This window comes from Canis aureus, chromosome 27 (assembly GCF_053574225.1).
Source record: "Canis aureus isolate CA01 chromosome 27, VMU_Caureus_v.1.0, whole genome shotgun sequence".
In the NCBI taxonomy this organism is placed as follows: domain Eukaryota; kingdom Metazoa; phylum Chordata; class Mammalia; order Carnivora; family Canidae; genus Canis; species Canis aureus.
The window spans coordinates 28991389-29016082 of NC_135637.1; the positions used below are offsets into that span (position 1 = coordinate 28991389).

The 24694-nt window shown below is 43.2% G+C and overlaps 2 gene segments (V, D, J or C); both read left to right on the forward strand.

The window, feature by feature from the left end:
* Nucleotides 1-1865, forward strand: part of LOC144299094 (immunoglobulin lambda variable 1-40-like) — a 57845-nt gene extending 55980 nt beyond the window's left edge. The window contains 1 exon segment of the V gene segment in view: nucleotides 1468-1865. Coding sequence covers nucleotides 1468-1850 — 383 coding nt within the window.
* The window catches only part of LOC144299095 (immunoglobulin lambda variable 8-61-like), a 343361-nt gene that overhangs the window by 67318 nt on the left and 251349 nt on the right, over nucleotides 1-24694 (forward strand).

Below are 24694 nucleotides of genomic sequence, written 5' to 3' on the forward strand. Positions count from 1 at the left end.
GTGACTGAGGTCCTGTCACCAGGGTAGCCTGGATGTGCACAGAGCCTGTTCTTCTGGATGAGGCTGATGCTCAGGATACCCAGGAGGAGTCTCCATCCCCATGAACAGCTCAGTCTCTGAACATCTCTTGGCACCAGTCAGTGTCTGAGCCTGATCATTCCATTGATTCTGAGACGTCAGCCTCAGGACTGCTCCCAAGGAGCTCCAGGCCCCTGAGGACATGAGATACCCCTTCTTGTGCTGTCTGCCTGAGCTGTCACTCCGTCAATCACCCAACTGCCACCTCCAACCAGGCTGCAGTCTGATGGAAAGTCTTGTGACCCATCCCAGCATCACAGGTCCTGTGAGCTCAGGGGCATCATTCCCCTAAGCACCAACTCTCCCCCAATCACAAGTGGGATGTTTGACAGAATCTTCTGAGTCCAGGGGGCCTGGGGTAGGAGAAATCCATGCCTGTAGTCATAGGGGGTCCACAACTAATGTTGTAACCTGAACATGCTGGACACAAGCTGCAGAGACTCGAGCTGTGCCCAACCTAGAAAGTGGTCTGTCTCCAAATCCCTTTATCCAAGAAGCTCTGTCTGTTTGGTAATTTTGTCCCCATGTCCTCAGTGCTGTGCAGAACTCAGGGGAAGATAACTCTGGAAATCAGAGAAGCCTCATGAGAGGAAAGTCCCAGCATCCTGCATAGCAGGGGCCATGTGTCCATGGGGTGTGTTACTGCTCTGGACTGGATCCTGAACTCTAAGAGGAATTTGTATAAGAGATACCACCTTAGCCCTGATCAGGAATGGTCAAGGGAGCTGTGGACAAACTCTCTCTGAAGATTCTCAGTGGAGCAAATAGTGAGCCCTGAAGTAATGTGAGCTGGCATACAGGGACCTGGCCTGGCCCTAATGCAGGGAACATTGGGCAAAGATTTGGGGAAACAGGAGATGTGGGCCCTGGTCACCTTGTCACACAGTGGTGCCTCTGGGTCTGTACACCAGGGGGCCTTCTGGTTCCATTACTGAGGAGTCTGGGTAATCAGAGTTGGACCTGCCACCTGGCACTGCTTCTGCCCTCTGCTGAGAGATCACAGCTGGGACGTCCCCACCCTCTGGCCTTACACAGCCCCTCCCTTGCCCATGCCCTTGTCATCTAAGGCAGAGGAACCCGACCCAAGGGCAGGTGGGTGTCAAAAGCCAGGGTTTCATTTGCATGGATGGGCCCTCCCTCTCAGAGAAGAAGAAGAGGGGAAGAGAGAGATGAGAGGAGGCTCTGTTCAGCTGTGGGACCACTGAAGGCAGGATCAGTGATGACCTCCACCATGGCCTGGTCCCCTCTCCTCCTCACCCTCCTCGCTCATTGCACAGGTGACTGGATGTGAGGATGGGGGAAGGGTCCTGGGAGGACATGTGGAGTTCTGCTTCCTCCTCTTCTCCCCAGACCCCAACATAATCCTCTCTGTGTCTCTCCCCCTTGCAGTGTCCTGGGCCCAGGCTGTGCTGACTCAGCCGCCCTCTGTGTCTGCAGCCCTGGGGCAGAGGGTCACCATCTCCTGCACTGGAAGTAACACCAACATCGGCAGTGGTTATGATGTACAATGGTACCAGCAGCTCCCAGGAAAGTCCCCTAAAACTATCATTTATGGTAATAGCAATCGACCCTCGGGGGTCCCGGTTCGATTCTCTGGCTCCAAGTCAGGCAGCACAGCCACCCTGACCATCACTGGGATCCAGGCTGAGGATGAGGCTGATTATTACTGCCAGTCCTATGATGACAACCTCGATGGTCACACAGTGCTCTGGGCCTGGGAGGAAGTGAGACAAAAACCTGCTTTTCCCCCAGAAATGAGTTTTGCTTTGTAGTACCCACTGTTTGGCCAGATCAGCTTCCTCCTTTGTTCGGTGTAAACTGCAGTCTGTGGTCAACCTGATGGAGCTTTGGCTCCAAAATGATCCTGATTCTCTTTACTTCAGCCCCTGCACCCTATCCTTGGCTCGAACACATTCTATGGTTTTCTCTTATTGAGGAGCATTTCCTTGTTGTCAGGAGCATGATGCTCTGTTCAGAATCTGTCGATGAGGAAAGAAAGACAAGAAAATATAGATTAAATTAAATGTCCTTACATCCTGCAGCCCACTGTTAGAGACCTGACATATATGTAGAGAGTGAGTTGCTCAAGGAACTCATGGCTGCTTAGTGCCTTAATGTTTATCATTATTAAAGATTGAGAATAACCTCAACTTAACAGCAGCTAAATCATGAAGGTCCTGAAAGCCCTGCTTCCAAATTCCTTAGAGTTTTACACTATCCCTAATCTCCACTTATTAAAAAGCATATCATCAGTCCCTCCTCACAATCACAATGCAGCTTTCTGCCCATAGGACCTGTTACTCCAATAATAAAAGCCACTTGTTACCAACATTATATATCTCAAGAATTCATTCTTGACCATTGGGATCGGCAGTCCTGTATCACTGTGACAAATCAGGACAGAACAGGAGACACAGAGTCAACCTGTGTCTGACTGAGGATGGTGCACTGTCCTTACAGTGTGCATGCACACCACCTACTGAACACCTAGTATGTGCCCCATGTGAGCCTAGAGATGTGGGACACAAGTGGACATGGGAGAGGCCCCATCATCAGGGAGCAGACAGTTTCTGGGGGAAGAGAGAGAACACAGAATACGTATAATGAGGAAAGCTTGTCCCAGGATACTGAGGAGGGGTGAGCTTGGTGGGGTGAAGCTGGAACATTGGAGGTGTACCCCAGAATGTGATGTCCCACAATGACATCCCAGTCCTGCACAGATCGTGATGGAGCAGGTCGTGAGCATGTAGGGGGGGCGTGGCAGGGGTGTGGACTCTGTCCCAGTCAGACTAGGAGTACTGGAGAGGGGATGATGATGAGGAAAGTCAGAGTCCTCATGACATAGAGGAAGCCGGGACTGGGATGAGAATTGGAAGGAGGGGAAGGAGGTGGGGTTCTTGGGAAAAGAGTGGCTAGGGGCTCCACCAGCTAAGACAGTGTGAGGATGCATTTCTGAGGCAGGATGACGTCTACCTCAAATTTCCAGGATATAGGATCAGCCCCTGATCCAGGGGACTCTTGATCAAGAGTCCTAGTGATGAACATCTCTGCTTACTCTTGACTGACCTTTGATGAATCTTCACCAGTGCCTGTTGCTGTGGAGTTAAGTATTTCCTGTGTTCTTCAGGTCCCTTGTTTTCATAAGAATCTAATTCTTATTAAAGAATTAATAAAGAATTATTAAATCTAATTTAGCAGATTAACAGGAGAAAATCAATTTCATAGCCAGCATAGTGGGTATTCACACAGACGTGGAGAATTCCAAAGACAGGCACCATGACACATATGTGAGTGAAGGAGAGGGGTAGAGGTCCGATGACCAACGAGGAGAAAGTGCATTAGAGGGAAAGGGAGAGGAGTTGTTTGCAAAAGAGAGGTTGTCCTGCTGTGTAGATACATCTCTTAGGTAAAGAGGGAGCCTGGTAATAGCTCTCTTCCTGGTACAAGCTGGCAGTTTTGGGGGATTAAAAATTTTTCTAATCTGCTGAGTTTCATTTGTTTAAAGTGAAACTAATGTTCATGCCAAAGGGGTCCATCTGGGGCAGGGTATCTTTAGCTAGTTCCCTCCCTTCTCTGAAATTTCCCAAAGATACATGTGTTAAAACTTGTGCTAGCAGATTGTTCAGTTTTGTTGACCCTCTCCTGACAATAGGCCAATTTATTTAAACCCATTTCAGGAGGGGTTGATGGAGGTACATTCTCAAAGAAAGGCTTGTGGTTCAAGAAATCAGGTAGTAAACAAGAGGCATTTGTATGGGGAAAAAAGGATGGTAAATGATCGGATGAAATTGTAGGCAGTTGCTTAGTTCTGAGGGCAACCAGTGGAGATTTCTTGATGTCAAGCTCATGTGTCTTCAGGTAGAGTGATAGAAGGCTGTGACAATCTTACAGACTTTCCTGGTTTGTAGTTCAAATGTGTCTGGTGATCTCTGACTGTCCCAGAGAGCCACTGGCATGAAGACCACCTCTACATGAGCAGCTGTGGTGACTTCTCTGAAGGTCCTATCATTGGATTCACAGTTACCTTTCAGGACTTCAGGATATAGGGCAGTTTGAATGCACTTTCCAAAGGTGGGAGAAAAATCAACATGCTAGTTTTCAGACTTGTAGCCAGAGATTTTAGGAAGCTAGAGAGAATCAGGATCAAGTTCAGGTTATAATGAACATGAATCAACTAAAGTATTTACTCAGATGTGTCATTACATTATATGTTTTCTCAATAACCACCCTGATTTCTTTTTTTTAATTTATTTTTTATTGCTGTTCAATTTACTAACATACAGAATAACACCCAGTGCCCGTCACCCATTCTTCCCACCCCCCGCCCTCCTCCCCTTCTACCACCCCTAGTTCGTTTCCCAGAGTTAGCAGTCTTTACGTTCTGTCTCCCTTTCTGATTATTTCCCACACATTTCTTCTCCCTTCCCTTATATTCCCTTTCACTATTATTTATATTCCCCAAATGAATGAGAACATATAATGTTTGTCCTTCTCCGACTGACTTACTTCACTCAGCATAATACCCTCCAGTTCCATCCACGTTGAAGCAAATGGTGGGTATTTGTCATTTCTAATAGCTGAGTAATATTCCATTGTATACATAAACCACATCTTCTTTATCCATTCATCTTTCGTTGGACACCGAGGCTCCTTCCACAGTTTGGCTATCGTGGCCATTGCTGCTATAAACATCGGGGTGCAGGTGTCCCGGCGTTTCATTGCATTTGTATCTTTGGGGTAAATCCCCAACAGTGCAATTGCTGGGTCGTAGGGCAGGTCTATTTTTAACTGTTTGAGGAACCTCCACACAGTTTTCCAGAGTGGCTGCCCCAGTTCACATTCCCACCAACAGTGTAAGAGGGTTCCCTTTTCTCCGCATCCTCTCCAACATTTGTTGTTTCCTGCCTTGTTAATTTTCCCCATTCTCACTGGTGTGAGGTGGTATCTCATTGTAGTTTTGATTTGTATTTCCCTGATGGCAAGTGATGCAGAACATTTTCTCATGTGCATGTTGGCCATGTCTATGTCTTCCTCTGTGAGATTTCTGTTCATGTCTTTTGCCCATTTCATGATTGGATTGTTTGTTTCTTTGGTGTTGAGTTTAATAAGTTCTTTATAGATCTTGGAAACTAGCCCTTTATCTGATATGTCATTTGCAAATATCTTCTCCCATTCTGTAGGTTGTCTTTGAGTTTTGTTGACTGTATCCTTTGCTGTGCAAAAGCTTCTTATCTTGATGAAGACCCAAGAGTTCATTTTTGCTTTTGTTTCTTTTGCCTCGAGGATGTATCTTGCAAGAAGTTACTATGGCCGAGTTCAAAAAGGGTGTTGCCTGTGTTCTTCTCTAGGATTTTAATGGAATCTTGTCTCACATTTAGATCTTTCATCCATTTTGAGTTTATCTTCGTGTATGGTGAAAGAGAGTGGTCTAGTTTCATTCTTCTGCATGCGGATGTCCAATTTTCCCAGCACCATTTATTGAAGAGACTGTCTTTCTTCCAATGGATAGTCTTTCCTCCTTTATCGAATATTAGTTGCCCATAAAGTTCAGGGTCCACTTCTGGATTCTCTATTCTGTTCCACTGATCTATGTGTCTGTTTTTGTGCCAGTACAACACTGTCTTGACCACAGCTTTGTAGTACAACCTGAAATCTGGCATTGTGATGCCCCCAGATATGGTTTTCTTTTTTAAAATTCCCCTGGCTATTCGGGGTCTTTTCTGATTCCACACAAATCTTAAAATAATTTGTTCTAACTCTCTGAAGAAAGTCCATGGTATTTTGATAGGGATTGCATTAAACGTGTATATTGCCCTGGGTAACATTGACATTTTCACAATATTAATTCTGCCAATCCATGAGCATGGAATATTTTTCCATCTCTTTGTGTCCTCCTCAATTTCTTTCAGAAGTGTTCTATAGTTTTGAGGGTATAGATCCTTTACATCTTTGGTGAGGTTTATTCCTAGGTATCTTATGCTTTTGGGTGCAATTGTAAATGGGATTGACTCCTTAATTTCTCTTTCTTCAGTCTCATTGTTAGTGTATAGAAATGCCACTGACTTCTGGGCATTGATTTTGTATCCTTCCACGCTACCGAATTGCTGTATGAGTTCTAGCAATCTTGGGGTGGAGACTTTTGGGTTTTCTATGTAGAGTATCAAGTCATCGGTGAAGAGGGAGAGTTTGACTTCTTCTTTGCCAATTTGAATGCCTTTAATGTCTTTTTGTTGTCTGATAGCTGAGGCTAGGACTTCCAGTACTATGTTGAACAGCAGTGGTGAGAGTGGACATCCCTGTCTTGTTCCTGATCTTAGGGGAAAGGCTCCTAGTGCTTCCCCATTGAGAATGATATTTGCTGTGGGCTTTTCATAGATGGCTTTTAAGATGTCGAGGAATGTTCCCTCTATCCCTACACTCTGAAGAGTTTTGATCAGGAATGGATGCTGTATTTTGTCAAATGCTTTCTCTGCATCCAATGAGAGGATCATATGGTTCTTGGTTTTTCTCTTGCTGATATGATGAATCACATTGATTGTTTTACGGGTGTTGAACCAGCTTTGTGTCCCAGGGATAAATCCTACTTGGTCATGGTGAATAATTTTTTTAATGTACTGTTGGATCCTATTGGCCAGTATCTTGTTGAGAATTTTTACATCCATGTTCATCAGGGATATTGGTCTGTAATTCTCCTTTTTGGTGGGGTCTTTGTCTGGTTTTGGAATTAAGGTGATGCTGGCCTCATAGAACGAATTTAGAAGTACTCCATCTCTTTCTATCTTTCCAAACAGCTTTAGGAGAATAGGTATGGTTTCTTCTTTAAACGTTTGATAAAATTCCCCTGGGAAGCCATCTGGCCCTGGACTCTTGTGTCTTGGGAGGTTTTTGATGACTGCTTCAATTTCCTCCCTGGTTATTGGCCTGTTCAGGTTTTCTATTTCTTCCTGTTCCAGTTTTGGTAGTTTGTGGCTTTCCAGGAATGCGTCCATTTCTTCTAGATTGCCTAATTTATTGGCGTATAGCTGTTCATAATATGTTTTTAAAATCGTTTGTATTTCCTTGGTGTTGGTAGTGATCTCTCCTTTCTCATTCATGATTTTATTAATTTGAGTCTTCTCTCTCTTCTTTTTAATAAGGCTGGCTAATGGTTTATCTATCTTATTAATTCTTTCAAAGAACCAACTCCTGGTTCTGTTGATCTGTTCCACAGTTCTTCTGGTCTCGATTTCATTGAGTTCTGCTCGAATCTTTATTAAGTCCCTTCTTCTCTTGGGTGTAGGATGTATTTGCTGTTTTTTCTCTAGCTCCTTTATGTGTAAGGTTAGCTTCTGTATTTGAGTTCTTTCCAGTTTTTGAATGGATGCTTGTATTGCGATGTATTTCCCCCTTAGGACTGCTTTTGCAGCATCCCAAAGATTTTGAACGGTTGTATCTTCATTCTCATTAGTTTCCATGAATCTTTTTAATTCTTCCTTAATTTCCTGGTTGACCCTTTTATCTTTTAGCAGGATGGTCCTTAACCTCCATGTGTTTGAGGTCCTTCCAAACTTCTTGTTGTGATTTAGTTCTAATTTCAAGGCATTATGGTCCGAGAATATGCAGGGGACAATCCCAATCTTTTGGTATCGGTTCAGACCCGATTTGTGACCCAATATGTGGTCTATTCTGGAGAAAGTTCCATGTGCGCTTGAGAAGAATGTGTATTCAGTTGAGTTTGGATGTAAAGTTCTGTAGATATCGGTGAAATCCATCTGGTCCAGTGTATCATTTAAAGCTCTCGTTTCTTTGGAGATGTTGTGCTTAGAAGACCTATCGAGTATAGAAAGAGCTAGATTGAAATCACCAAGTATAAGTGTATTATTATCTAAGTATTTCTTCACTTTGGTTAATAATTGATTGATATATTTGGCAGCTCCCACATTCGGGGCATATATATTGAGGATTGTTAAGCCCTCTTGTTGAATAGATCCTTTAAGTATGAGATAGTGTCCCTCTTCATCTCTCACTACAGTCTTTGGGGTAAATTTTAGTTTATCTGATATAAGGATGGCTACCCCTGCTTTCTTTTGAGGACCATTTGAATGGTAAATGGTTCTCCAACCTTTTATTTTCAGGCTGTAGGTGTCCTTCTGTCTAAAATGAGTCTCTTGTAGACAGCAAATAGATGGGTCCTGCTTTTTTATCCAGTCTGAAACCCTGCGCCTTTTGATGGGGTCATTAAGCCCGTTCACATTCAGAGTTACTATTGAGAGATATGAGTTTAGTGTCATCATGATATCTATTCAGTCCTTGTTTTTGTGGACTGTTCCACTGAACTTCTTCTTAAAGGGGAATTTTAAGAGTCCCCCTTAAAATTTCTTGCAGAGCTGTTTTTCAGGTCACATATTCTTTTAGTTGCTGCCTGTCTTGGAAGCTCTTTATCTCTCCTTCCATTTTGAATGAGAGCCTTGCTGGATAAAGTATTCTTGGTTGCATGTTCTTCTCCTTTAGGACCCTGAATATATCCTGCCAGCCCTTTCTGGCCTGCCAGGTCTCTGTGGAGAGGTCTGCTGTTACCCTAATACTCCTCCCCATAAAAGTCAGGGATTTCTTGTCTCTTGCTGCTTTAAGGATCTTCTCTTTATCTTTGGAATTTGCAAGCTTCACTATTAAATGTCGAGGTGTTGAACGGTTTTTATTGATTTTAGGGGGGGATCTCTCTATTTCCTGGATCTGAATGCCTGTTTCCCTTCCCAGATTAGGAAAGTTTTCAGGTAGAATTTGTTCAAATACATATTCTGGCCCTCTGGCCCTTTCGGCGCCCTCGGGAATCCCAATTAAACGTAGGTTTTTCTTTCTCAGGCTGTCGTTTATTTCCCTTAATCTATCTTCATGGTCTTTTAATTGTTTGTCTCTTTTTTCCTCAGTTTCCCTCTTTGCTATCAACTTGTCTTCTATGTCACTCACTCGTTCTTCCACCTCGTTAACCCTCGTCGTTAGGACTTCTAGTTTGGATTGCATCTCATTCAATTGATTTTTAATTTCTGCCTGATTAGCTCTAAATTCTGCAGTCATGAAGTCTCTTGAGTCCTTTATACTTTTTTCTAGAGCCACCAGTAGCTGTATAATAGTGCTTCTGAATTGGCTTTCTGACATTGAATTGTAATCCAGATTTTGTAACTCTGTGGGAGAGAGGACTGTTTCTGATTCTTTCTTTTGAGGTGAGGTTTTCCTTCTAGTCCTTTTGCTCAGTGCAGAGTGGCCAAAAGCAAGTTGTATTGGGAAAAGGAGAAAAAGAGAGAGAGAGAAGGAAAGAAAAGAGAAAAAGAAAAAAGAAAAATGGAAGAGAAAAAAGGAAAAAGGAGAGGAAAAAGAGAAAGAAAAAGAAAGAAAGGTGAAAAAAAAAGTGTGGGGAAGCAATCAGAAATCAAAAAGAAAAAAAAAACCACGGGGGAGTATCTTCTGATTCTGTATACTTTAAGTCCCTTGACTTCCCCTGGAACTTGTCCGTCTAGCTGGTCTTCTGAGGGAGGGGCCTGTTGTGCTGATTCTCAAGTGTTAGCGCTTGGGGGAGCTGCTCTACCCCCTGCCTGGTGCAGGGCTCAGTGGGGCTTGTTTACCCCGTGAGGCCGCAGGAGGGACAACTCCGGTGGCTGCGGCAGCCCTGGAGCCCTGGATTCAGCTCCCGCAGGAACTACTCCCTCTGCAGGGGCCTGGAGGCTCCGGGGTGGGGCTGGTGATCTACTCACCTTGGGGCAGGAGCGTCCTTGCTGTCCTGGACCCTCCCAGCCTCTGCCTGTCCGGGGGAGGCCGGATCCTGGGCTGTGTCCCGGCGCCCTGAGCTCCGGCACGTGCGCTGTTGGGTTCGCGCTCCTGGCCCAGCAGCCCCCTCGGCGGAGCCTCCGCCAGAGCCTCTCCGAGCTGCTCCGGGTCCCGCAGTGTGCGCTGTAGCCCTTATGGAGCTCGGTGCACTCTCCCTGGGGCGCAGGTGTCTGTTAGTGTCCCAGGGAGCCCGAGGGCATCCCCGCCCTCCTGGGGTCCTGCTCCAACTCCCTGCAAGCCCCTTTCCACCGGGAAGGTTGGTGCAGCTCCTGCTTCTCCGGGACGGGGCTCTCCTGTCCTGGGGGCACTCGCTCCAGCCTTAGCCTGGCTCCTCGTGGGGGCCCTCCCCCTTGGAGGCCTTTTGTTTCTTCATTTCTTTTTCCCCGTCTTCCTACCTTGATAGAAGCGTGAAGTCTTCTCACTGTAGCATTTCAGCTGTTCTCTCTTTAAATCTCAGGCCGAATTCATTGATTTTTAGGATGATTTGAAGGTTATCTAGTTAATTTGGTGAGGACAGGTGATTTGGGGACCCTACTCTTCAGCCATCTTGCCCCTCCCCTGGTTTTGTGTTGTAAAATGAATGGCAGGCATTTTGGTATCTAACACTTGAGCAAACTCGAAGCCTGAGCTTCATATTCCCCTGTTCCTGGAGACTCCTTATGCTCCTGTTAGTCCTCCTTCTCCAGGTTCCTTCCCCAGCCTTCCGGGACCCTCTGATCCTCAGCAGAACACAATGGGAAATGGAGTTCAAAATGCTTCATGAACAGAATAAGAAAGACTCGTAACTCTGGGAAACAAAATATGGATGGTGGAAGGGGAGGTGGTCCAGGGGTGCGTGCGAATGTGTGATGGGCACTGAGGGGGACACTTGACAGATGAGCACTGGGTGTTATTCTATATGTTGGGAAATTGAACACCAATAAAAAATAAATTTATGAGAAAAAACAAAAACAAAAAACAAAATGCTCCATGAGGATCACTTGTTCACAGAGTGTTGGGTTCATTTCTGATAGTCATCCTTGGTCGGCTCACCCTGGACTACTGCAGACATGGTCCCTGATTAACGAAGTGGAGACCACAATCTTTACAATTGTCACATGGACTCTGAGATTCCCAGTGTCCTCATGGCTGCAGGAGTGACTGCTAAGATCCTCCAAAGAGACAAGGAAGAATGTCCCTGGGGAGGGAAGAAAATGTTCCAAAGAACGGTTAGAGTTGAGCTGGGCCAACTTAGAGGCTGGGCCAGGAATTGGAGAATGTATCCATATCCTCATACAGCTGTCAGGATTCGCAGTGAGGAACTTTGGGATGGACGTCACCAGAGTCATAGGTCATTGATTTGGAGAAAAATGTCTTCCTGCCAGTCTGTGTCCCATGTCACCCTGCAGACATTTGTGTGTGTGAGGTCCCAGTATCTGTGACTTTCAAGATCTCCCAGGTGACTTGCGGGTGACCTTGGGACAGGGGGATAGAGGAAGCTGATTTGCATAAAGCACTTGCTTATTCTCATAGGTCTGAAGTCATGAAATGGTCCAGGGACACCCTTCTCCAGCCAAAGAAACTGTGGATCCCACCTCCAGTGAGGGTCCCCACCATGGCCTGGACGTTGCTTCTTCTCGGGCTCCTTGCTTTTGGCTCAGGTCAGGCAAATGGACTTTGCATTTGTTGGGGGCACAGATAAGCAGGGATTCATGTGACTCTTGTCTCCCATAACAACACCTTTCTCTCTTTTTGGTTTTAGGAATTGATTCTCAGATTGTAGTGACCCAGGAACCATCACTGTCTCCAGGAGGGACAGTCCTACTCACTTGTGGCCTCAGCTTTGGGTCAGTCACTACAAGTAACTACTCCAGCTGGTACTAGCAGACCCCAGGGCGGGCTCCTCGCACGATTATCTACAACACTAACAGCCACCCCTCTGGAGTCCCTGATCGCTTCTCTGGATCCATCTCTGGGAACAAAGCGGCGTTCACCATCACAGGAGCCCAGCCTGAGGACGAGGCTGACTACTACTGTGTTACAGAACATGGTAGTGGGAGCAGCTTCACTTACCCACAACATCTCAGATAAGGAGGAAGTGACACAAAAACCCCTGGGCCCTTGTCTCTGGTCCTCATCATTGAGAGTCTTCTGTGGAGCTTACAGTCAGGTGTATGACACTGATGCTAAGCACAGTGACAGAGACAGATCAGGGGGTGGGCTACAGTCCTGGGGCCATAGCTACCAACTGGGGCACAAACACTAAGGTAATGAATCCCTTTACTGGTGACCGCAGTAGAGCATATTCCTCAGGGATGCTGGCACGTAATGGTGCCTCCCCGTAACACTTTCCTTTATTTTCTTAAGTTACATTTTATTGGAGTGCAAATTGCCAACATATAACATAACACCCAGTGGTCATAATGTCCAGTGACCCCCTCAGTGCCCATCACTCATTCGCCCCCACCCCTGCTCTCTTCCCCTTCCACCACCCCTAGTTCATTTCCCAGAGTTAGGAGTCTTTATGTTCTGTCTCCCTTTCTGATATCTCCCACAGATTTCTTCTCCCTACCCCTCTATTCCCTTTCACTATTTTTTTTAATTTTTTAATTTTTTATTTTTTTATTGGTGTTCAATTTACCGACATACAGAATAACCCCCAGTGCCCGTCACACAATCACTCCTACCCCCCGCCCTCCTCCCCTTCTACCACCCCTCGTTCATTTCCCAGAGTTAGCAGTCTTTACGTTATGTCTCCCTTTCTGATATTTCCCACACATTTCTTCTCCCTTCCCTTATATTCCCTAAATGAATGAGACCATATAATGTTTGTCCTTCTCCGATTGACTTATTTCACTCAGCATAAGACCTTCCAGTTCCACCCACATCGAAGCAAATGGTGGGTATTTGTCATTTCTAATGGCTGAGTAATATTCCATTGTATACATAGACCACATCTTCTTTATCCATTCATCTTTTGATGGACACCGAGGCTCCTTCCACAGTTTGGCTATTGTGGACATTGTTGCTAAAAACATCGGGGTGCAGGTGTCCCGGTGTTTCACTGGATCTGCATCTTTGGGGTAAATCCCCAGCAGTGCAATTGCTGGGTGTAGGGCAGATCTATTTTCAACTCTTTGAGGAACCTCCACACAGTTTTCCAGAATGGTTGCACCAGTTCACATTCCCACCAACACTGCAAGAGGGTTCCCCTTTCTCCACATCCTCTCCAACATATGTGGTTTCCTGCCTCGTTAATTTTCCCCATTCTCACTGGTGTGAGGTGGTATCTCATGGTGGTTTTGATTTGTATTTCCCTGATGGCAGGTGAGGCGGAGCATTTTCTCATGTGCTTGTTGGCCATGTCTATGTCTTCTTTGGTTATATTTCTCTTCATATCTTTTGCCCATTTCATGATAAGATTTTTTGTTCCTTTGCTGTTGAGTTTACTAAGTTCTTTATAGATCTTGGAAACTAGCCCTTTATCTGATAGGTCATTTGCAAATATCCTCTCCCATTCTGTATGGTGTCTTTTAGTTTTGTTGACTGTCACTTTTGTTGTGCTGAAACTTTTTATCTTGATGAAATCCCAACAATTCATTTTTGCTTTTGTTTCCCTTGCTTTCTTATATGTATCTTGTAAGAAGTTGCTGCAGCCAAGTCCAGAAAGCGTGTTGCCTGTGTTCTCCTCTAGGGTTTTAATGGAATCTTGTCTCACTTTTAGATCTTTCACCCATTTTGAGTTTATCTTTGTGTGTGGTGTAACAGAATGGTCCAGTTTCATTCTTTTGAATGTGGAGGTCCAATTTTCCCAACACCATTTATTGAAGAGACTTTTTTCCAGTGGATAGTCTTTCCTGCTTTGTCAAATATTAGTTGACCATAGAGTTGAGGGGCCATTTCTGGATTCTCTATTCTGTTCCATTGAGCTATGTGTCTGTTTTTGTGCCAGGACCACACTGTCTTGATGACCACAGCTTTGAAGGGCAACCTGAAATCTGGCATTGTGATGCGCCCAGGTGTGGTTTTCTTTTTTTTAAATTCCCCTGGCTATTCAGGGTCTTTTCTGATACTACAAAAATCTTCAGATGATTTTTTCCATCTCTCTGAAGAGAATGAGTCCTTAATTTCTTTTTCTTCAGTCTCATTTTTAGTGTACAGAAATGCCACTAATTTCTGGGCATTGATTTTGTATCCTGCCACATTGCCAAATTGCTGTATGAGTTTCGCAATCTTGGGGTGGAATCATTTGGGTTTTTATGTACAGTATTATGTCATCGGCAAAGAGGGAGTGTTTGACATACTCTTTGACAATTTAAGTGCTTTTTATTCCTTTTTGTTGCCTGATTGCTGAGTCTAGGACTTCTAGTACTATCTTAAAGAGAAGTGGTGAGAGTGGACATTCCTGTCTTGTTCCTGATCTTAGCGGAGGCTCTCAGTGTTTCCCCATTGAGAATGATACTTGCTGTGGGCTTTTCATAGATAGCTTTTAAGATGTTGAGGAACGTTCGCTCTACCCTACACTCTGAAGAGTTTGGATCAGGAATGAATGCTGTATTTTGTCAAATGCTTTCTCTGCATCTATTGAGAGGATCATATGATACTTGTTTTTTCCTTGTTGATGTAATGTATCAGGTTTATTGTTTTATGAGTGTTAAACCAGTCTTGAATTCCCCGATTAAATCCCACTTGGTCAGGGTGAATAATCTTCTTAATGTACTATTGGATCCTATTGGCTAATATCTTGTTGAGAATTTTTGCATCTGTGTTCATCAAGGATTTGATGTATACTTCTTTTTTGTGAGGTTTGTTTGGTTTTGGAATTAAGGTAATGCTGCCATAATAGAACGAGTTTGGAAGTATCCCATCCCTTTGTATTCTTTCGAACATTTTTAGTAGAAACGGCATTATTTCTTCTTTAAACGTTTGATAGAATTACCTTGGTAGCCATCAGGCCTTGGACTTTTGTGTCTTGGGAGGTTTTTGATGACTGCTTCAAATTCCTCCCTGGTTATTGCCCTGTTCAGGTTTTCTATTTCTTCCTGTTATAGTTTTGGTAATTTGCATTTTTCCAGAAATGCGTACATTTCTTCTAGATTTCCTAATTTATTGGCACTAGCTGCTCATAATTTGTTTTGAAAATCATTTGTATTTCCTTGGTATTGGTTGTGATCTCCCCTTTTTCTTTTCTTTTTTTATTTTTATTTTATTTTATTTTATTTATTCATGATAGGCACACAGTGAGAGAGAGAGAGAGAGAGGTAGAGACACAGGCAGAGGGAGAAGCAGGCTCCATGCACCGGGAGCCCGACGTGGGATTCGATCCCGGGTCTCCAGGATCGCGCCCTGGGCCAAAGGCAGGCGCCAAACCGCTGCACCACCCAGGGATCCCTGATCTCCCCTTTTTCATTCATGATTTTATTAATTAGAGTCATTTGCTCTTCTTTTATTTTTTTTATTTATTTTATTTATTTATGATAATCACACAGAAAGAGAGAGAGAGAGAGAGAGGCAGAGACACAGGCAGAGGGAGAAGCAGGCTCCATGCACCGGGAGCCCGACGTGGGATTCGATCCCGGGTCTCCAGGATCGCGCCCTGGGCCAAAGGCAGGCGCTAAACTGCTGTGCCACCCAGGGATCCCTGCTCTTCTTTTAAATGAGGATGGTAATGGTTTATGTTTCGTATTCATTCTTTCAAAGAACCCACACCTCATTTTGTTGATCTGTTCTACATTTCTTCTGGTCTCTCTATTATTGAGTTTTGCTTTCTTCTTCTCTTCGTGTATGTTTTATTTACTGTTCTTGTCCAGTTTCTTTTTTTTTTTTTCTTGTCCAGTTTCTTTAGGTGTGAGGTTATCTTGTGTATTTGGGTTTTTTTCAAAATTTCTGAGGGATGTTTCTATTGAGATGTATTTCCCTCTTAGGACTGCTATGCCATTTACCAAAGATTTTGAATGGTTGTATCTTTATTTTCGTTAGTTTCTCTTTTGAAGCTCCCTGTATCTTATGTCTTTTTGAGGAATAATTCCTAATAACATTGTGTATTTTTTCTAAGGGAACGGTCTATTAAAGCATTTTTGGACTTTTTTCTTCTTCTTAATAAAGTGTACCTGTTATTTATTATTAACCCATATTTATCATTCTTTATTTTTGTCCACATTTCAGTACTTATTTCCATATTTGCATATCATACATTTTCTTTTAAAAGTTGTCAAGAGGTTTATCTTATTCTGTCATTGAAAAACCTGACTGTGAAGTACTATTTTTATTTAAATACAGGTCATGATTGTGTGGACACCAGGAGGCTCTGGGCCATTGTGACTGACAAGTTAGGACTGATGCCAACCTTGTTCACACGTGAGAATGGCCTGAACTTGCTTCAGTGGTACTTGGAGTAGGACTCCACTCATTTGAGGCTCTCCTCTGCTGTGACTCTATAACCCCTGGTGAAACTTGATGGTGGCATTTCTCAACCCACATGGAAACCTACATCATCTCTTCCTTCTTCCTGTGACTAAAGATATCACCAGTCCAGAATCATGTAGGGACCAATCATGGGGAATGTGACCCCATATGTCATGAGTGACTCCATTCCCAAGAGCAAAAGGAAAGAAGGAGTAAGACTCTGTCCGCAGATCATGGTGGTGCCCAGGAGGCTGCGCTATCATATTTCCTTCATCGTTTAATGCCCAATTGTGACCTAAAATGCACATGAGAACACCACCTGCTACCCAAGTGTAGCTCAGAGAGCAGATATTTCCCTCACATACAGGACGTGGTGCCCAGCATGCCACCCCTCCACAGTGTGGGATTCCAGAATACCCACCTGTTTCTATTCTGCACACATAAGCTCCAGGAACAACAAGGTCAGCATGATTATGGTCCTTGTTCAGGTGACCAAATGTCAGAGATGGCAACTGAGGATAGGACCCTTGTGATGGGAAGAATAACTGGGGGGTGCCCTATAAGAGTGCGGGGGAGTTCCCTCAAACTGGAAGATTAAGGTGAGTGGCAGATGACAAGTTGTTCGGTTCACAGGGGCTTCTCTGACGTGACAGTAGCCTGAGCTTTGAAAAGATCAATCTTCTCCCCCTGGTTTTCTGTATCCATCTAGCTTCCTCATGCCCTCATCCATTCACTCCAACACATTCCAGAGGTTCCTCAGATAGCTCTCCTTTGGAAGGGTGGGGACTCTGTGCTGGAGAACTCACAATGATCCAGGCAGAGGATGTCCATTCCCTTTGCCTTAGATGGTCCTCCCTCACCCTGCACTTTTTGTTAACCTTCTCTCCTCTCCTGGACATCTTGTAACTTTTGACTTCCTATCCGTCTGTTATTGATTTGGTTCTCCAAACACTAAACACCTCCATTTTCAGAGTAGAGGACGAAAATCTTCCCTTCATTTGGGATTCCATGAAAAACGCCTCTCTCATTCTTCAACAGGCCCAGAGAGGGCATTTCCCTGAACCACGATTTTCTATGGCAGAGTTTCATAATTCTGTCTCCAACTTCTCCTTCTTGCACTTCCCTTTGTCCAAGACCAGAAGCAGAGTGGGGCAAACATGTGGAGTAGTTATCTGGGGATAGGCTACTATCTTATATAGAGAAGATGCATCTTTGCAAGGGAACCTTAATTTTCTTGAAGGTCCATGAAACTTCCCTAGAATCCTCATTCAGATATTTCCTCTCTTGGAGTTCAGAGGTGGGCAGACCCACACATCTCAGGGGAGGACTGCTGGTCTTTCACAACCTCCTCCCCTAAGGACTCACTTAGATGGTCCCCGTCCTCCTCAATGTGAATTACCCTTATTTTCACAATCTGACCTTTTTGTTATTCATATGTCATATCCCATCTATATCTATGTATTTTAGATATTTATATCCATTTCATATATTAAAATGTATTTGAAAATTATGTACTTTATGAATATCTGGCTCTTACTCTAGAGGTTCAATACTGAATAATTTCCATAACTTCTTTATTTGTAACTGAAGAAGTCTCAGTAGTGGAACATATGAATCAATTAAACAAGGTATCATTATCTGGGAAATAGTTTATAACCAGAAACTTATAGTTACTCACTGCATGATTCCAGTGTAAAAAGACAATAAGGATGCTTGATTGGAATGAAATATACTTTTTTTTAAATCATCCTTCAAATAATCCAGCAGTCCTAGCTGTGTGTCAAATCTTGAGGGTCATTCCCTAGATATCATTGTGCTCAGAGACGGGGCATCATGGTCCAGTAAGGAGATGGAGGAGATGTTAGAGCTTGGAGGAGGGAGTGGAAGCTGGGGAACCAGCAGAGAAAGGCTGCTTATAGGGAGGAGGGTGTCCTCTACCAGGGGCCACACCCTGAGGAAGCAAAGAGCTGGAAGCATATCTCTCCTCCCCTTCCTGCCAAATCACTGGGTCAGGAACAAAGAGGGAAGCTCCTTCCTCACCCTATTACTACTTCGTCTCCAACAACCGAAGAATTATTGGTTCTTGTGAAATACATGTTTCACAAATGACTACATAGGTTCTAGAAGACATAAATCAGGTGTATGTCAAACTGCAAAAGAAGAAAAGCTTTAGGGTTTTCTATTTTCCCCATAAGTCATCGAGGCAGCAGCCATTTTACTTAGTCATCTACTTTCTCCTGTGCATACAATCATGTGAGATTGCTTATTTTAAGGTCACGGATGCAGAGCTTCCTTCTCATATTCTTTCCTGTTTCGTTACTTGTTCCTACTGTTCCAAAATAGGGAACAAACTCTATCATCAATCCTCATTGAGATCTATCTAGTATCTCCCACAGGAGTTCAAGTGGTAATGCCCTATCATAGCCAGGTATTGTTGTCTATATCCAAAATGAAGAAGCCCAAAAAAAGATACTAATAAACAATTCTATTTAGGATAGCATCAAAAAGAATAAAACATTTAGGAGGGAATATAACGAGTAGGAAAAAATTGAAAACTGAAAACTGAAAAAGATTGCCAAAAATTAAGCAGATTTATGTAAGTGAGAAGAAATGGTGGCAATGGATTGCATGACTTAATATAGTGAAGCTTCAACCACCATCATCCAAATGCATCTACACACTTGGTGTCATCCTGCCATTTGGACACTGCCCCGGTTTAATCCTTCACTGTCTACTACTCATCCCCTCTGGTTCCCTGTTAGGCAAGATGTTAGACAATAGCTGTTTATCGGACTCGGATCTTAGACACACAACTTCAGTGACTTCCATGGAACTCTGAACAATATTTCTAGGTTAGGGTCCAATGTAATTAGAGTGCAGGACCATGAGGGTTTCAGTGCAGGAGAGGTTGAAGAACCCATCCAAAGTGAGGAGAGGTCCATTTATAGTAAGGTTCTTTTAATAGGAATCATCATGCTGAATAAATAACAGAATGAGCCTAGAAATACAAAGAATATCAGAGGGACAAACAAATTAGAATTTCTGGCTAACATTCATTGAAAAATTGATCTCAGACAAATCAGTAGGAGTGGAAGACACATTTCCCCTGATGGCATTATATTGTCATAGCAAATATAGGCTGAAAAGCCTTAGCAGTGGGGGATGAAGACCTGACAGGAAATCTATATAGTAACAAGAAAACAACAACAACAACAACATTCAAACGAAAGAAGGATTCACATAGAATTATTACAAGGTGTGAACCACCTTGGTACCCTGAGAACCTTATGACATTTATTTGTTTCAAGATGATGATATAGTGGTAAGGGCCTGAGGCACCTGGAAGAAGCAAACTCAATGACAGATAATTCTGAGATATCTGGTAATATGAGCACAATGCAATTTATCATGTATTTAACTGTCTGAAGACCATTAGTTTTTAAAAAATAAGTGTCAGGGCCAAAGGTGATGGGGGCAACTCCTCATTCTCCTTTCCTGGGCAGTGACACTAAAATGATCAAGTTGCACATTCTGGACACCATTCCAGGATTGTTTGGTGGAGTCAGAGGGGAGGGTGGGCTAAGCATGTTAGCGCAGCAGGGAGCGCTGTCGCATGGGTCCTGTGAGACCAGACTTCTGGGCCAGATGTCTAAGAAAATACACAAATTCTTGCAAACTGGGCAGGCAATGTCCTCAGTGAAGTGTTATGCTGTATAGGAGTCACTGGAGTCTCATGAGTTCTCAGTTCTGACTCACGTTCTCCAGGCACATTTCATCCTCAATCCCCATGGAGTCATTTTCAGTGCTGATGTTCAGACAGGGGGAGACAATCCCATACCTGGTCAAATTTGCATCTTAAAAAATCACTAGTATTGCTACCTTTGTCTAAGGTGAGAGACCTTTGATGAGGGGCAGATGGGAATGCCACCAGTGAGTCCTCAGAGATCAGACTGCTGGGGCTTCTCTGTCCTGTCCTGATTCTTCCCTTTACCTCCTCCGTCATCAACAAGGAGTTCCTTTCAGTGATGAGGGAAAAGATTCAGAGGGCCGTCATTTGTATTCCCTTGCTACCATTATTTGCACAGCCTCGGTGTCCATCGAAAGATGAATGGATAAAGAAGATGTGGTTTATGTATAAAATGGAATATTACTCAGCCATTAGAAATGACAAATACCCACCATTTGCTTCAACGTGTATTGAAATGAAAGGTATTATGCTGAGTGAAGTAAGTCAATTGGAGAAGGACAAACATTGTATGTTCTCATTCATTTGGGGAATATAAATAATAGTGAAAGGGAATATAAGTGAAAGGAGAAGAAATGTGTGGGAAATATCAGAAAGGGAGACAGACCATAAAGACTCCTAACTCTGGGAAATGAACTGGGGATGGAGGAAGGGGTGAAGAGTGGGGGGTGGGGGTGAATGGGTGATGGGCACTGAGAGGGACACTTGACAGGATGAACACTGGGTGTAATTCTATATGTTGGCAAATTGAACACCAATAAAACATAAATTTATTATTAAAAAACGTGATATTCTGTTCCATACTATATATCATTAGGGAAAAGCAAATGCAAATATGAATGAGCTACCATTGCACAGTTATCAGAATGGCCAAAATCCAATATACTGGCATCAGATAGATTATGAACAGAAAAATAATCATTTAAAATGGCACCAAATGGGGCAGCCCCGGTGGCTAAGCAGTTTAGCAGCTTCTTCAGCCCAGGGCATGATCCTGGAGACCAGGGATGGAGTCCTGTGTCAGGCACCTTGCATGGAGCATGCTTCTTCCTCGCCCTTGGCTTGTCTCTGCCTCTCTCTCTCTCTCTCTCTCTCTCTGTTTGTGTGTGTCTCATGAATAAAAATAAAATCTTCAAAAAAATAAATAAAATAAATAAAGAAAATAAAATAGCACCGTGTGTGCCCTGTCCCCACCCATACTCTCAATGATATGTCATGTTAGTATGACACATTTTCCCAATGATGCATGAAAAACATGTATTCACCTCTGTGCTATTTTCCCCCAAATCCATAATATTAATGTAATCATGAGACAAAATCAGATAAACCCATGTTCTGGGACATTCTACAATATACCACACCAGCTGTCTCCAAATTCCCAAAACCAAGAACAAAGAAAGCCTGAAAACTCATACATTGGAGGATTTTAGTATGTCCTTATTAATAAATGCAATGTTATTACTTGGATTGATTTTAGGCAAAACAGTGTTAAAATAAGTAAATAAACAAACAAACAAACAAACAAATTTTGAAATCCAGATTGAGTCTGCAATTTTTTCAGGATTATCACACCACTGGTAAATACTTGTTTTTATAAACATATCATTACAACACAAAATGTTACCATTACAAAAAGCTAGGTGAAACATAGAGATCTCTGTTCCATATTTGTATTTAGTTCTGTAAATATAAACTGATTACAGAATAAAATTTCTACACACAAACAAATAAAAAAAAGGAATAAAAATTTCTTCTCTCCACTCCTCTGCATTTAAGAACAGAAAGACAGACATTTGTGCTCTACTGGTTTCCAGCCAGCCTGTAAAACTTTTCACATTGAGTTCTTGGTTGTGGAATGTATTTGCTTTTCTTTACACTGTAAAGAGTAATGTAAAAATAATCAAGTTCTTTGTCTTTTATTTACACAGCTTGAGAGTCAAGATAAATCTCCCTTCCAGCAGGTCAGCAGGATCCCCGCCATTCTAGCCTTGGAAGAAAGAATTCAGAACAGGCACCATGAGATTCCCCAGCACTGGACAGTATGAAGTGCTCCCATTCATGCAGGTCCTCTCTCTTACAACTGAAATGTCCTGACACACTATAACAATCAAGTGTAGGAAGACTTCTGAAGGTAGAAAAAGGAAGAAGGAAGAATTCAAACAAATTGAGGAAAATGCAACAGTGTGTACCCTGGTTCCTTCCTTGTATTAGGTCCTCCACATGTAAGACAAGAGTGTAGGTTCCTCCAATCAAGAAACTTTCAAAGGCTGAGATCCAGAAAATCGAACCAGAAAACAGTAAATCACAAAAAAAAGAAAGAAAAGAAAAAAGAAAAGAAAAGAAAGAAAACACTAAAACTCCAAAAACAGCAACTCCTCAGGTCAGAGGATATGGAGATAAGTTGGCCTGAGTAGAGGAAATATTTGGACAAACCTGCCCATGACTTGCACACACTAATGAATCCCCAAACTGTGCCCTCATGTAGGGTTCACATTATTGCTCAACAGAGACATGGTGTCCATATCCTCCTGACAGAAGCAGGCAGTGTCCCAACACCCACTTGCCATAGTGTCAGCTACTCAGGAGATAGCTGAGCCTCCATCGCATGGGAACATGAACCATTCTGGGCAAGGCAGGCCTAGGTGACTAGTTTGCATTCCAGGTTTTCTCACCAATGAATTTGGCAGATACTGGGGAGATCATATGTACTCAATAGCACAGCAGGGAGAATGAATGCAGTCGTACATGGCAAAGCTGGTTTGTTGCCATATATTCATTGCGGTGGCGGTCTGAACACTGGGGAACTGAGCCTGGGCTCTCCCTGGGCCTGAAAACACTGAAGTATGATGCAGGAGGCACGGGAGCTGGCGCTGCATTTGACCCTCCACTCCCTGATGTCAGTGAGGGCAAGGAATGCAGTGGGGAGCAGAGGATCCACTCCCTGAAGGAAAGCAGCTCCATTCAGTCCTGTGCATCCCACCATGGTGTTGACAGGGCCCAGCAAAGAGCTTGTCCCACACCCCCACCTGATAAGAGCTGGGAAGTGGCAATCACTGCCCCACCTTCTCCAGCAGAGAGTAAGCAGCAGAGTGGTAAACATTTTCACTTGAGTCACCTGGAAGTTGACACAAACACCCTTCCCCTTGCTGCTGCACCTCAGCAGGAGGATCATTTGTTTGAAGAAAAATAACTGAGGACCAAGCATCTCATTATATAATAGCCATGATACCCAGGATCCAATTAAAAAAATATGACATGTCAAGAACCAGGAAAATAAAATCCTGAATAAGAAAGGAGAATCGACTGACACCAACACTGAGATCACTCACATGCTGAAATTATTGGACATGTAGTTTTAGGCAACTCTCATAAAATCCATGTGATGTAAAATTACACTCTTCAAACAAATGGAAAAAATAGAAATACAGAAATTAAAGAGAAATAATCAAAACAAACCAGATGGAAATTTTAGAACTGAAAAAGATAACAGAAGTCATCGAAAAAAAAAAAAAAAAGAAAATCTCCAGAGGGACTCAAGAGTAGGTAACACTTCTTGTTTGTTTTCTGGCTTATTTGTGGAAACCAAAAATGGGCTCCATTCCTTCTGCACAGTTCCCACCATCTTGACGGATCTCCTGAGGCAGTCTGCAGAGAGCGCTGTGCACCTGCTCAGAGCTGGCCAGGCCTGAAACCCACTGAAATGCTTCCACCTGCCTGGGCCCTGCACTGGTGCTCACTGCGAGAGGGAGAGATGACAGCAGCTGTCTCCTACCAGGGGACAAACCCATAGCTCTCACCCACCCCAGAACTCCTCCCTGGATGGAAGCTACTAGCTGGGCTGAGGATCCAAAATCAGATAGAATTGTGGGCTCCTATTTGCACAATATACCACCAAGTGCACCCTTCATCCCTGGAGCTGAGGAGGAGGTAAATAAACATCCCAAATACAAATCAAAGTTAAACTGAGATATGACCTCACACCAGTCATAACTGCTAACAGACACAACATAGGAAACAGCAGGTGTGGGCAATGATGTGGAGAAAGGGGAAACGTCTTGCACTGTTGATCTGTGTACAAACTTATGTAGATCCTTTGGAACACAGTTTGAAGGATACTTAAAGTGTTAAAAATAGAAATACTCTGTGATTCAGCAATTACCCTCCTGGTATTTACCCAAAGAATACAAATATAATAACTCAAAGGGATACATGCTCCCCGAAGTTCATAGTGGCATTTTGAGCAATAGCAGAGTGAGCCCAACTGATAAATGGTTAAAGAAGTTTTATATATATATATATATATATATATATATATATATATATATATAAAAGAATCACATTTTATCATTTGCAAAGATGTGGATGGAGCTAGAGAGTATAATGCTAAGTGAAGTAATTCAATCAGAGAGAGACAAATACCATATAATTTCACTCATGGTGAATTTAAGAAATGAAACAATGCATCATAGGGGAAAAAGGGAGGAAAACAAGAACAAACCCTTAACTCTAGAGAACTAACTAATGCTTACTAAATGGAAGGTGGGTGGAGGGTTGGGTTACAAAGGTGGTGGGGCTTAAGGAGTACACTTGTGATGAGCACTGGCTCATTTATTTAAGTCTTGAATTACTAAATTGTACTCCTACTACACATTGTGTTAATAACTGAAATGTAAAGAAAAACTTAAA